Source organism: Aegilops tauschii, chromosome 1, assembly GCF_002575655.3.
Source record: "Aegilops tauschii subsp. strangulata cultivar AL8/78 chromosome 1, Aet v6.0, whole genome shotgun sequence".
Taxonomy (NCBI): Eukaryota; Viridiplantae; Streptophyta; class Magnoliopsida; order Poales; family Poaceae; genus Aegilops; species Aegilops tauschii.
In genome coordinates, this window is record NC_053035.3 from 295,573 (window position 1) to 310,253 (window position 14,681).

Sequence of the window (14,681 nt, forward strand, 5' to 3'; positions counted from 1 at the left end):
CTGCCACACGGTTGCCATATACATATTTCGTTTATTGATTGGGGATTTCGTACACTTATGCCACATGCTCTCTGCGAAGTCATTATGCATAATGCATGTATTTTATACCAGCCCCATGCTTTTACTACAACTGCTACCATGCAAGACCAAAGTTACAGCAAACTTAATCATATGATGATCCAGACCTACTACTAGGAGCACAATCCAGTTAATGCAGATGGCTGGCATCACTAACAAATATAGTAATGTCCAGACTTGAATCAAGTCTGCATTTGCTTCACCACGACAGCAAATGTAACAGCGAGACAGGACAACAACAAACAAACAAACATATGGACAGTAACAACTAACAACGATCAGTTGATCGGACCACCGGTGAGATTAATAACAATAACCTCCCTCCCTCCCTCATGGATAACACGACGTCACATTCTCTTCTGGGTATTACATAACATTAATAATATACACATTCCCAGCAGCAGCATCGGGTAACAACTTAACAACAAGACTGCCTACATGCTTTGATTGCTTGGTATTTACCAGCTCCAGCGGTCCCAGCTACTCGGCACCACCTCATCTTCTTCCAAAAGGCTGTACCAAAAAGTTCAAAAGCAGCTTTGGTTACCCACCCACCGCATTTGTTCAAAGCATGCCAGCGTCGTCTCCAGATTAGATGATACCATGGCTGCAAACAAGAAAACATCAACCGGTCCAGATTAGATTAGATAGATGATAATCTAGGTGTGGGTGCTTAACAATGCACATGTCACTGTAAGCTAAAGAAATCACCAGAATCTGCCAGCATGGCCCTAGGACCTAGAAAGAAGAAATTTATGAAACCGCTGTGCTTTCACGACATCAGCTGCCTTGACAAAATCGGCCTTGCCAGGTGCGGCGGCGGCGGTTGCACCAGATGAGATTCTCCTCCTGTTCCTCATACGGAATAAAAAGTCTTCTGTATCAAGGACATACGAAACCTGCAAATATGACCCCCATACTTCACCAATTAATTACTCCACACACAAAAATAGTAGTAAAATGTAGCCAATGGCCAAAGCGGCGGCACCATCAGCCAAGAGTTTCAGTAGCACAAAACAGAGTAGATTCAATGTTACATCACTATGGTAGTGACAGGCAGAATGCTCCTTCCCACTAAGTTATATATACGTACCTTTGAGGATTTGCAGGTTATCTTGCATTCAAGGCCATTCGCGACCTTGAAACCATCCATGACCGCCAAGGAAGCTTGAGGGCCATTGCTGCTCCCGCGTTTCCGCTTATTCCTGGGAAAATGAGATGAGGTTATTAACCCATGAACAGAACAAGATGAAGATCATGAGAGCCACGGCACAATGCCAGAAAAATACTCACCTCTCAAGGAACACATCTTCAGACACCTTTGAATCCGAAATACTTGACAAGTACTCGTCATAAAGATATGACGAAAAGTTTGGATCAATTGAGACTGCAGTTACTTCAGGCTTTTCATGCCCATACTCCATGAGCTGAACAGATAATCTCGTAGGATTTGAGCGCTGCAAATTACAGCAGGAAGAGTGAGTGAGTGGTTTGGTACGACACGAACAATCCTCTGCAGGAGTATCCCTCTATTTGTTGACCCTAGGAAACTACATTACGTAAATAAACTTCTAACAGCTGACATGATTTATTATCAAGGGGCAGAACATCAGATGTCTGAAAAGTGTGACAGCCTCTCTCACAAATTGGGAATTATCTGGTTTTTGCCCGGTTTTTCCCAGTTAACTAGGCAACTCTCTTCTGCTATATGAAATGCAGGAAGCCTCTGCCCCTCTCAAGGTGTTACTCGAATTTTGGGGGGAATTATCCGGCTGATTAGTGAGCAAGTTTGTATAGAAAGGAGGTTTCTTAAGAGAAACATTGCCTGGTAACAAGGCACAGCAAAATGGAAGTAACTATGCAAATCACTGAAAGATGAATGTGTTGTAAAGAAACTAACCCGTTCAAATCGATATATGCTCTCGTCATGGAGAAGAACCCGAGCATTTTCATGGTAAACTAGATCAAAGAACCTTCCAGGAGACCTGGACTTCTCATATATATAAAGCTGGAGCAGCTTGTTATCCATTTCATCAGCTGCTATTGCTTGAAGCTGAAGACAGACATGAAAATGATATTGTAAGCACTTCCTAATATAACAGAACTATGTTTGCAATATAATAGAGCCAATCATTAAGGTAACTTGCCTGCTTCACAACTTTGTATATCAGCTTATCTAATGTAAAAAGAACATAGGACTGAGTCCCGATGATTGAACGGCAGTCATCCTCGAATTTGGTGTTGTCAGAAGAGCCATCAATCAAGTTATAAAGTGCACCCATAAACCTGCACTAACAGCACATTAGTTATCCATCACGGTGAAACATCCCAATGGAGCAGAGTAGCTATGCAAATGTTACTTTGAGTATTGGTGTGGGGAGCTCGTATCCTTGGAAGTTCTCCACTTCTTTTCAGCTGTAGAAGAGTTTGTCTTGGCTGATAGTAGCCTCTCGTATAAGATCTGCAGACCAGTGCAAGTTAGCCAAGGGGTGTTAACTATATAGGCAAAGAACATGTCAAAAGGGGTGCTGACTATATAGGCATGCATGTATTCAAACAACTAACCTGGTGTAGCCTGAACAGAACATAAAATGAATCATTTCCATAAAATATGCGTGAAAACTTCCCGCCATGATCCTGCAAAGCTGTGGGGACATGCTTGGCGAGTGGTCTAACTGTATTATGCAAACGCTCTGAAAACGGTAGTGACATCCCTCCGTCGGCATCATGTGCCTCTGTGTTTCCCTCTGCCTCACCCTCACTTTCAACCTTAGCATCAGGATCATCATGATCAGCATCCTCTTCGTCCTCGTTATCTTCCCGAGAACACTCCTCGCCGTCACCAGATTCACTACCAGAAGCGTCCTCGCCAGCCTCAGATGCATTTTCACTTTCTGTAGATCTCTGGGCACTTTCGTCACCTTCATCATCTGCATCAGCATCATTCGCTCCAGCAAACTCAGCTGCTCTAGTTCTACCAGCGGAAACTTCCTTCGGCTTCGAAGCTCCGTCTACAGCTGCATTTCCTAGAGGCCCAAAATTATCCTCTTCAAAATCCCCATTAGGAGATAATTCTCCCTCTTCTCTTTCAACCTTTGAATTCTTCTGAGGCACAGATCCTGGCCTCCCAGCTTCTCCTCTCTGTGAAAAAAGAATACAAATTAACATAAGCAAAGCATAAGTTTCTTGAAATCTATTTTAGGATAAGGGGTATATGCATGGTGATGTGACCATCCGAAATTGCTCCTTCACACGTGGGCGTTGCAACGCCGGCTCGGACAGCGTCCGGAGCGCCCTGTCTCCTTTCAGTTTCCTTTCATGGGAGAGGCCCACCGCGTGACCAGCTAGTAAACGCCAGGAGGCATGCACGGGAGGCTTGCTGTCCCATGTACCACCTGGCCCCACTAGCCTTTACCCCTTGCGCTCGCATGCAAACTCATGGGCCCACCACCTCCACTATTCTCAATCCCTCCCTGTTAATTTACCGCATGTAAGCAACACGGGCCCACCTCCTCCTCCTAATCTCCCCCTCCCCCTCCCCCCCCCCCCCCGAATTTAACCGGTGGGGACCAGTGAGGCTCTCTTGTTCTGATTTGCCAAAAGGGGAAACAACACTCAGCGAGCGGTAGAACAAACGTGCGACATAGCAACCCTCATGAACATCGGTGCCAAAGCTATTATTTCACGTCCAAAAATACTTCAAGCTATTTCATGTGCTACACAAAAGGAAAGGGACTTGGATCATGATAATTTAATGCGACAAGTTTTAGTCATTGTTCAAGAAAGCGCGCTTAAGCACTGAGCGATGGCAAACCGCTTCGCTTTTGCCCTAAACGGTAGATTAACCGTTTGGCCAGAATGTGGCTATTTTTGAACTACTTTTGCTTGTCTGCTTGCGCAATTATGGCAATATGCCATTTATCTTATTTAAGCTCTGTATGGGAACTTCCTTCATATTCTGGCAAAATTCTGGCCACATGATCTCTATTAGGTTATGACTATTTGAACTAAACTGCATTTTAGTTGTTATTTTGCTTGCCATGTGAGGAAGGGAGCCTTGGCGCAGCGGTAAAGCTGTTGCCCTGTGACCAAGAGGTCATGGGTTCGAGTCCTGGAAACAGCCTCTTGCAGAAATGTAGGAAGGCTGCGTACAATAGACCCAAAGTGGTCGGACCCTTCCCCGGAGCTATATGCACCGGGCTGCCCTTTGCTTGCCATGTGAACCTGATGTGTATCCGCTATGGTGTCAACTGTATTTTAGATGTTATTCAATTACCCATGTGCCATGTTCCCTATTTTCCTGTGTATATTATTCAAAATCTGTCAAATTCTAGCCAATTTCAAAAACGCTTAAGCGCAGTTAAGCTGCTCTAAAGCATTCATTGCTCTAAGCTGTGGCGATCCGCTTCGCTTACGCTATCCGCTTTTTTGAACATTGGTTTTAGTTGGTTCTATGTTGCTCCAGATGCCTCCACCACAAAAAGAGATCAGACCAAAATTCAGGACTCCCCCAAAGAGGTTGTGTTACCGATCCATGGCAAGAAATAAGGAAAGCTAGCTATGTTATGTTTTCTTCCTTTGCATTGTTCCATAGTCCTTTTGTCACGTACCGAGTCTAATTCGGTTGCTAGTGATCAAGGTAGCCGCATAATTTGTTAGGAAAATCTTTTGTTAGTTTGAATAGGAGTCTGTATCAGGTTTGTTTACCTGTTTGCTTGTGACTCGTGACTCGGTTTGGAATGACCGGGGGTGTCGCCTATAAAACGGGCTGGCTATAGTTAGATTGAATTTAGAGCTTTAGACATCCACAATGAAGCGGACCTCTGGGTGTCTGTTTTATCTATCTTTGTGGAACTTTCTGATTGAAGATTTACTTTGGCAAGATGATTCTCATGTGTACATCAAGAGATTGTAGCTATTGGATCGAGGTCCATCACCGGCGGGTTGCGTGCTGGTTACGTTCTACTATGGCGGGAGGTTCCTCGTGTATCGAGGGCATTGTTTATAAGGCAGACCTAAGGCGAGCACCACCCGCTCTAGCGCCTAGGTGGCGCCTAAGCGACTAAGGCGGGCGCCTAAGCGCCTAAGGCGGGCATATTTGTAAGGCGCTGCCAAGGCGCCTTATCGCCTTAGTGTCACCTAAGCGTCTAAGGCAGGACACCTTAAAATCATAGGTCGAGGGATTTCTTGTTGGTTGTCGTTCCCCATCTGCAGGTTACGTGTACTGCTCACGTAATTGGGAGATTTTAACGGTGGATTTCGGAGGAGGACGTTGCATCGTAAAAGATCAAGACAAATCAGCAGCTGTTCGAGGTTGTGCTCATATCACATCACACATGTAAAACTAGACAGGTTCTTACTAATTTCATGGTTTTTATTTGACCATGTACGATTACACTTGGCATCAACAACATTGCCACCAATAAGAATAAACTAAAAGACACAATGCAACCAAAGGCATGAAAGCGAACACACAAGCATAACAATTACTAGTAAGTAAACCCAGTTTAAGAATGATCATACCCCTATAGATGGAATTGTTTCATTGCCACCCATAGCTTCAACAACAGCCTCACTTCCGGAGAAATTATCTCTAGAAGAATTAGTACCTGAAAGGCAAATTAAACCAATGAGAATTGGCTAAGACAGTAGTAACAAATTAGCTACGCTAAAATGTAACTTAAAAGACATCCTCACGTATTTAACAGAGGACAGCACATACCTGATGTAAGCTCCATATTTGTTCTCCGCTGATTCTGTTCAGTCTGATGTAATGACATGTTAGATGGCCCCTCACCTCTGCGGACAGTTCGATCAGCATCATGGAAGCCATTTTGAGCATCTTCTGAAACTCCATTCGCCAATAAACCACGAGAAGATTGTGCTTGTTCCTTCGGAATGCTTTCATCTCGGTTGGCTTGCTTAACAGTGACTGCACCGTTTGGTATTACATTATTACTTTCCCCTGCACTTGCAAGACCAGTCGTAGGGGTTCGGCTCTTCGATTTTACCACACTTGCATCTTCAACGGCAGGAGTTCGGGGTTGAACTCCCAAAATAGGTTCCACAAATGTCGTCCAGGTTCTCATCACTTTGTCAACTTGATCTGGAGAGCTGCAGACTTCTCCACAAGAGTACTTGATGATCTGATAAACATCTTCATGAATTTCTGAATCTACATACTCAAATGACATATTGGGAACTATTGGCCGCCTATTCCCAGCAGCAATAGCAAGAAGCACATCATCCTCCTTCCTTTTCTTCTCATTAATTTCTTTGATCTCAGACAATAGAGCTGCACAGGGGGGGAGGGGGTAGTTTAAAACATACAGCTTTGAAGCAATGGGAAGTATCATATACTAGCATCATGCATATGATACTAGTGTATGATACTACCTCCACAATACATAGTATCACAACTTGATATCATAGTAGCCTCATTTATTGCCATGCAAGACTTGGTATCATAGTATCATAACTTGGTATCATAGTATCATAGCTTGGTTCATAGCAGTCTCATTTATTGCCATGCAAGTCACATACTAGTACATCATTTAACATGATACGGTATCATAGTATGATACTCAACCCTCTCCTTCCTCATTTAATTGTGTGCCACATAAGCTAAAATGCCTAGTTGGCATGCATGATACTACCTATGGTACTCCCATTGTGACCCGCCTGATGATTTCAGTTGCAGTATCATAAATGCATACCTCTTGTGCTCAGATTCTTCGTATCTTGTTGTTTGAAATAGAAACTGCGATGGTCAAGGGACTTGTGATAATTCTTGGCATATATTTCAGCCCAAACCTTATTAAAATCTGACCGGCACCTTGACCATTCCTCCTGCTTTTGCTTAAGCCTAGTTAAAATAACTGGTAATGCCACACTCGCATTTTTACGAAGAACATCCATGACATCAAGGCCATGGTCACCATATAGCCGTTCTATGCACCTCAAATTCAGAGCTGTCAAAAGCACAAAGAGTTAAATGATACACATGTTCTTTTCAACCATACAAGAGCAGTCAAAAGCCATGCAGCAAAGAACTACCATACATGCCCAGCGCATGCTGGCAGATACTTACAGGTCAAATGTTCATCGATGCGTATAGGGCTGTCTGGTTTGATTGAATTTTCTTGCATTTTTTCTATCAACTCCTCAACACGCTTAATCGCCACATTAACTGATTCCAGCAGCATGTCCAACTCAAACCTGAAAAGTGCATTTCACAAAGAGTAACTAATTAATTATTATCATCCACGGGCAACTTAAATGGCATGATAAGCTGTGGAGTAATGCTACTCTGGTTAATGGGTGACACAATGCAGAAAAAGAAACACAAAATGTGATACAACTGTTATGGACATATTATTTATGATTAAGAACAGGTTCTGGTTAAGCAAAAGCATCTTATTTATGATTGAAATTAAATCTCTAACGCATACAAATTATGGAAGAGTGTTTTTACGTGTTTTCTTGCTTTATGGTTACTGTCGATCAGTTATTTCTTCAGTGTTCTACGGTTCTAACTTCCTACTGTGATGGACTCTGTTTTTGTAGTCAGTGGCTTTTCAATTTTCCTAAGAATTGTGGGTGCATGACAATTCAGAAAGGATTAATGCCTGTTGTCAACTCTAGCCTACCCAACTTGTTTGGGACAGAAAAGCTTTGTTGTTGCTGCTGTTATTAATGCCTGTTTACAAAGTTAAGTGCATCATGATCCCAGAGAGTTGACAGTTGTAGTCGTGCATCACTAGATTAACCTTTGAGCTAACATGAAAACAAAAGAGAACCGGAACCGAATTCTTCAATGGGGTTCCAATGGAGTCTATACAGGGCAAAAGGATGGGGGCTCCTGTGGTTTGCCAATTGGAGAACAGATGGCACCAAGCATCATGATGGTGCAGCAACAGTTAATGTTGGATGCTTGGTAAGGAAATGAAGATGCATGGAAGTTTTGCTGAACTAATGTGTCTACTTTCCATGTCATGTTATGATTCTCATTTTGGACAAGATTGTACCCAGTCTAAGGTTATGGTCCTAGTGTTGCTGGTAGGGTGGGGTCCTTTTTTCTAACATGTACTATTGTGTGCTTTGCTGGTGCCAACAGTAAGATACTCCCTCCATTTTTATTTACTCTGCATATTAGGTTTGACTGAAGTCAACTTCGAAAATTTGACCAAATTTATAGAAAAAAAAAATGAACATTTACAATAGAAAATCTATATGATGTGTAAGTGTATTCAATAATGAAACTAATGGTATTGATTTGTTATTGTATATGTTAATATTTCTGTCTATAAACTATGTCAAAGTTTACAAAGTTTGACTTTGACCAAAGCTAATATGTGGAGTAAATAAAAACAGAGGGAGAACAATCAAATACGAAACATATTCCAGAACCTGTCATCTTCGCATCTAAACAAGCTTTCTTCGTACTGATTCTTCCGCATGTGTTTAAATGAATAATCTTCGCTTCCTGAGGTAACTGATACCCAGTGATCATTGAGCACAGAGATTCCAAGGTCAGTTCTGCAACTTGAAGCAGGCACGGGGTACTGAAAAATGAAAGGAAGTGTGAGATATTGTGGAAAGAATTGTCAGACAGAAATGGCAGGGAGTAAAAAAAAAGAAGATACTACGTTGAGTTGAACCAGCTTACATTTTTAGGCAAAAGTCGGTAACTGGGAGTGCACCGCTGACAGTTTGAGAGGTCAAGCTCTGATATTGGCTTGCATAGATACTTCTCTTTCGCAGAGAACGTGGTAGCTTTGTGGATAGTGGCTTCCTTAGAATTGAGCGCAGACACTTTATCAAGCCTTTCTCGTTCCTTTTCGCTCGGTTTTTCAGCATCTCTTTCCCTGTCCTCCCCTGCACGCCCTTTGTCTCTCTCTTTTTCCAATGCCTTGACTGTTCGTGATGTTTGCCCTTCATTAAAAAAAAGAACTACTATAAAGAATCCCTATAAAGAGTAAAAGCAATGAAACTTTGAACTTCAGGGTAAGGGATCGCTTACTTTTATTGATGACTCCATCCAGAAAACCATCTACAGAGTAAAGGAAAGGAACTCTTTAGAAATGGGGGAGAACATAATAATAAAACAGAAAGTGCATTCAGCAAACATAATTCACAAGTGAACGAATATATGTGGTCTACCTATGTTTTCACAATGTTCCAAGAACTCGCTAAATCCAGTCATAAGCTCTGGGTAGCGCTGAAGTATGTCATGTACCTGAAAATAAGCAAGGCTATCCATGTTCAGAAATGCAACAGTAGGTTTATCCAGTGGTTGGGTAGGTATCTCACAAACTCTTTACAGATATCATTAGCTAAGATTCATAATTTATCTTTATAACAAATCAGTCTAACTTACCAGATTTTTCAATTCACTTCTTGTAATTATTTCCTGACTGTATATGTGAAGGCATTTCAAAAACTCCTGGTAAGCTTCAGGCTCTAGCTTCTCCTTGACTTTCTCACAGAAAAGGAACTCTTGTGTGTATGCACCTGATTTTGAATGATAGAAATGAATCTATAAATCCAAGAGGAAGGACTGTGTAGGGCATTATTACATTGGAGATCGACGATGTATGCTAAGCTGAATAAAAGCACAAGATAAATTCTACAGCTAACAGGGCCATACGCAAGTCACTGGTAAATTCCAAAATTAATAGAAACTGGAGATCTCCAAGGCACTGATGATGCTATACTGCACAAGTATCCACACAAATTGGCGTCTCAGTACTATTATCAACATGGTCAGGGACTCACTTTTCAGTGCATCATTATCATTGTACGACGAAGCAGAGATGCTTGCCGCCCCTTGGTGTGTTTCACCCTCCAGCTTCTTTGAGAAAGCTTTGCGCTTGCGTAGCCCTCCGTCCAAATCTTTGCTTTCGTACTCAGCATCCTTGTCATGATCTTTTCTGTCCCGGTCGATCTTACGATCCTTTTCCTTGTCGACACGCTTCCTGTCGGGGTCATGCTCGAGATCAGGGCGATCAACACTGCTGTCACGCTCAGCAGTTGATGGCTGAGGCCTCTCTCTCTGGAGACGGAGAAAACGACAAGTCAGCATAGAAGTTCTGTGGCCAGTGAAGGACTCCCTCCGTTCCAAAAAGAAGTATCTCAACTTAGTACAAAGTGGAGACACTTATTTTGGGACGGAGGGAGGGAGTATTACAGCATTGAAGTCCAAATGTATATGCCGGATGATTTTATATCTACAACTGTCAAATCAATCAAGGCATGGAGGAGCCAATGCCAAATAATATACAGTGATCCAAAAGCCAATGTAAGAACTCAACTCCATCATCAGTACATTTCATTCATTTCAATAGAGTAAATGTTGCTGGTTCACATATAAGGAAAGGAAATTGTCCCTGCTCCTGCTATGCACTGACTATATAAAGCCAGAAATGAAGACAGATAACCATACCAGTGGTCAATGTCCATATTTACCTTGATGCTCTGCACATTCCTGGCACTGGCAGAAGGCACTGCCGCGGTCTCCTGTTTGGCGGAAACGGCTTTAGGAGCAGCCAGCACTTGCGGAGCGTTGGACGTATCAGGCAAGAAATGCTTGAACTCCTCGAGCAGGTCGGGGTGGTCGTGGAACAGCGTAGCGACCTGGATCAATCCCATCCGTGTTAGCATCGTATGCACAAGCACCACATATCTAGATAAATCAGGAAATTCTTTGCTTCTACAGGTAGAAGAAGATGAAGATGGGAAATAGACCTCCTGGTAGACGTCCTGGATGGACTTGTTGTGCATGCGGTACATGTTGAGGATGGCGAGGAATGCCTTGTAGACGTGGTCCTGTGCCTGGAACCTGGCCTTGATCTTGTTGACGAAGTTGATGGCCTCCATGAAGTCGACGGGCTGCTTCTTGTCGCCGGCGGTGCCGTCGATGTCCTGGAGCTTGATGGCGAAGCCCTTGGGCAGGAAGGCGTTGAAGCCGAGGATGAGCTCCGGGTAGCCGCTGAAGAGCGTCTTCACCCGGATGATGACGCCCGCCGTGTCGATCCTGCCACGACCATCACAAAGGCAAAGGGGAAAACTTAAATCGGCCAACATGTTTCCTTGGGTTTCCCGTTTCGGCGAAACCCGAATCCCGGCCGGAATCGCGGCCGGAATGGGGCGATTGAGATGCGGGGAGGGAGGGAGATGGGGAGAGACGGACCTGGCGCTCTTGAAGTCGCGCATGACCTCGAGGAACTCGTCGTACTTGGCGCGGTTGTCGTGGAACTTGTCCTTGACGGCCTTGAGGTAGGCGAGCGCGTCGTTGGTGGTCAGCTTCTGCGCCGACAGCGCGGGCGACGCCGGCGGCGGAGACATCCTCGCCGCCCTAGATGCGACGGAGGATGGATTAGATCGGGGAGGGAAGGAAGTTTGGGGAAATGGAAGGGAGGCGCTCACGGATCGGATCGACGGAGGAAGCCGCCGGTGTCGGAGCGGTCGGGCTGCGGCCCCGTGCGGCGGGGCCGGTCAGCTCGTCCGGCGGCGCCGCCGCCGCCGGCCGGATCTGCTCGGCGCAAACCCTAGGCAGCGAAGCGGGGGGGAGGGAGCGCGAGACGATCCACAGATGAGATGAGAGAATGTGTTGCGAAACAAAACTGGGAAGGAAGGCAGGCAGGAAATACGAACCAAACCCACCGCGGCCGATGGGAAAACAGAGCGTGTGTTTGTGATACCATCCGTGTGGCCGCGGTGTTTCTTTCTTTTTCTCTTGTGTGCTTCCCCAAGTGAGCGGGCAAGCAAAACACCGGAGGCCACGGTTTATCTGGGCCGTCCGATCGTGGGACACAGCGGATAAGCGGTCGGATCCGGATGTGCATGTGAGATTAGGTTGGACATCGACGTGAGAGAACACAGTGCGGTGTGTGTGTGCTGCGATGCCATCTGTGGTTGTGGCGTGCGTCTTCTCGTGCTTCTCCAAGTGTGCAAGCGAGACACCCGCCACCGCCGATGATCTAGACTGTTCGGTCAGGGGATAAGACGGATAAGCGGTTGGATCTGGGTGTCTGTGCGGGGTTACGTCGGGTTCGGACATGGCGGGGCGGTGGACCGACACTTCCCCACCGTCGCCGATGTGGGTCATGCAATCGGCGAGTATTTCGTAGAGGAAGGAGTAAATATGAACCAAACCTGGCGAGGCGATGGGAAAACACTGTGTGTGTGTGATACCATCCGTGTGGCTGCGGTGTTTCTTTCTCATGTGTGCTTCTTCAAGCGAGCAGACAACAAAAACACCGAAGGCCACCGCTGATATGGGCCATCCGATGATGGGATACTGCGGATAATCGGTCGGATCTGAATGTACATGTAGGATTGGGCCGAATATTAACGTGGGAAAACAAACAGAGAGTGTTTGTGTGTGATACCATCCGTGTGGCTGCGGTGTTTCTTTCTCATGTGTACTTCTCTAAGTGAGCAAACAACAAAAACACCAAAGGCCGCCGTTGATCTGTGTCGTCCGATTATGAGACACTGGAGATAATCGGTCAGATCCGAATGTACATTTAGGATTGGGCCGAATACTAACGTTGGAAAGTAAACAGTGTGTGTGTGTGATTGAAGGAAATATGCCCTAGAGGCAATAATAAAGTTGTTATTTATATTTCCTTATATCATGATAAATGTTTATTATTCATGCTAGAATTGTATTAACCGGAAACTTAGTACATGTGTGAATACATAGACAAACAGAGCGTCACTAGTATGCCTCTACTTGACTAGCTCGTTGAATCAAAGATGGTTAAGTTTCCTAACCATAGACATGAGTTGTCATTTGATTAACGGGATCACATCATTAGAGAATGATGTGATTGACTTGACCCATTCCGTTAGCTTAGCATTTGATCGTTTAGTATATTGCTATTGCTTTCTTCATGACTTATACATGTTCCTATGACTATGAGATTATGCAACTCCCGAATATCGGAGGAACACTTTGTGTGCTACCAAACGTCACAACGTAACTGGATGATTATAAAGGTGCTCTACAGGTGTCTTCGATGGTACTTGTTGAGTTGGCATAGATCAAGATAAGGATTTGTCACTCCGATTGTCGGAGAGGTATCTCTGGGCCCTCTCGGTAATGCACATCACTATAAGCCTTGCAAGCAATGTAACTAATGAGTTAGTTGCGGGATGATGCATTACGGAACGAGTAAAGAGACTTGCCGGTAACGAGATTGAACGAGGTATTGAGATACCGACTATCGAATCTCGGGCAAGTAACATACCGATGACAAAGGGAACAACGTATGTTGTTATGCGGTTTGACCGATAAAGATCTTCGTAGAATATGTAGGAATCAATATGAGCATCCAGGTCCCGCTATTGGTTATTGACCGGAGATGTGTCTCGGTCATGTCTACATAGTTCTTGAACCCGTAGGGTCCGCACGCTTAACGTTCGGTGACGATCGGTAATATGAGTTTATGTGTTTTGATGTACCGAAGGTAGTTTGGAGTCCCGGATATGATCACGGACATGACGAGGAATCTCGAAATGGTCGAGACATAAAGATCGATATATTGGAAGCCTATATTTGGACATCGGAATAGTTCCGGGTGAAATCGGGATTTTACCGGAGTACCGGGAGGTTACCGGAACCCCCCGGTAAGTGTATGGGCCTTATTGGGCCATAGTGGAGAGAGAGAGGAGACCAGGGCAGGCCGCGCGCCCCCTCTCCCTCTGGTCTGAATTGGACTAGGAGGGGCGCGGCGCCCCCCTTTCCTTCCTCCCTCTCTCCCCCTTCCTTCTCTCCTAGTCCAACTAGGGAAGGGGGGGGATCCTACTCCCGGTGGAGGGGGGCCATAGAGGGCCGGCCCTCCCCCTTCTCCACTCCTTTATATACGGGGGAGGGGGAACCCCATAGACACACAAGTTGATCATTGATCTTTTAGCCGTGTGCGGTGCCCCCCTCCACCATAATCCACCTTGGTCATATCGTAGCGGTGCTTAGGCGAAGCCCTGCGTCGGTAGCTTCATCAACACCGTCATCACGCTGTCGTGCTGACGGAACTCTCCCTCGAAGCTCTACTGGATCGTGAGTTCGTGGGACGCCACCGAGCTGAACGTGTGTAGATCGCGAAGGTGCCGTACGTTCGGTACTAGGATCGGTCGATCGTGAAGACGTACGACTACATCAACCGCGTTGTCATAACGCTTCCGCTTACGGTCTACGAGGGTACGTGGACGACACTCTCCCCTCTCGTTGCTATGCATCACCATGATCTTGGGTGTGCGTAGGAATTTTTTTGAAATTGCTACGTTCCCCAACAGTGGCATCCGAGCCAGGTTTATGCGTAGATTTTATATGCACGAGTAGAACACAAGTGAGTTGTGGGCGATACAAGTCATACTGCTTACCAGCATGTCATACTTTGATTCGGCGGTATTGTTGGATGAAGCGGCCCAGACCGACATTATGCCTACGCTTACGCGAGACTAGTTCTACCGACGTGCTTCGCACACAGATGGCTGGCGGGTGTCAGTTTCTCCAACTTTAGTTGAATCGAGTGTGGCTACGCCTGGTCCTTGTGAAGGTTAAAACAACATATACTTGACAAAATATCGTTGTGGTT

The 14,681-nt window shown here is 45.1% G+C and overlaps 1 protein-coding gene across 1 annotated transcript; it reads right to left on the reverse strand.

Annotated features, from left to right (window-relative positions):
- Positions 1–208: 208 nt before the first annotated feature.
- Positions 209–11,745, reverse strand: LOC109734562 (paired amphipathic helix protein Sin3-like 4). Its single transcript, XM_020293768.4, has 22 exons — positions 11,506–11,745; positions 11,270–11,434; positions 10,825–11,113; positions 10,546–10,713; positions 9,856–10,132; positions 9,458–9,591; positions 9,241–9,316; positions 9,101–9,130; positions 8,747–9,012; positions 8,488–8,642; positions 7,169–7,296; positions 6,795–7,049; positions 5,801–6,373; positions 5,602–5,687; positions 2,644–3,219; positions 2,439–2,539; positions 2,226–2,364; positions 1,979–2,131; positions 1,372–1,535; positions 1,172–1,283; positions 790–977; positions 209–685 (listed from the first exon to the last, which is right to left on the reverse strand). The coding sequence occupies exons 2-21, from the start codon at positions 11,422–11,424 to the stop codon at positions 810–812; spliced, it is 4,005 nt and encodes a 1,334-aa protein (XP_020149357.1). The 5' UTR covers positions 11,425–11,434; positions 11,506–11,745; the 3' UTR covers positions 209–685; positions 790–809.
- Between the last annotated feature and the right edge of the window lie 2,936 nt (positions 11,746–14,681).

Bases quoted from the DNA above. Each gene is read 5' to 3' on its own strand.
- LOC109734562 (XM_020293768.4), bottom strand. From the start codon at position 11,424: ATGTCTCCGCCGCCGGCGTCGCCCGCGCTGTCGGCGCAGAAGCTGACC. The intron at 3,220-5,601 runs GTATGATCATTC...CTTTTTTCACAG, and splicing joins AAACAATTCCATCTATAGGG to AGAGGAGAAGCTGGGAGGCC. The intron at 2,365-2,438 runs GTAACATTTGCA...CTGTTAGTGCAG, and splicing joins TCCCCACACCAATACTCAAA to GTTTATGGGTGCACTTTATA.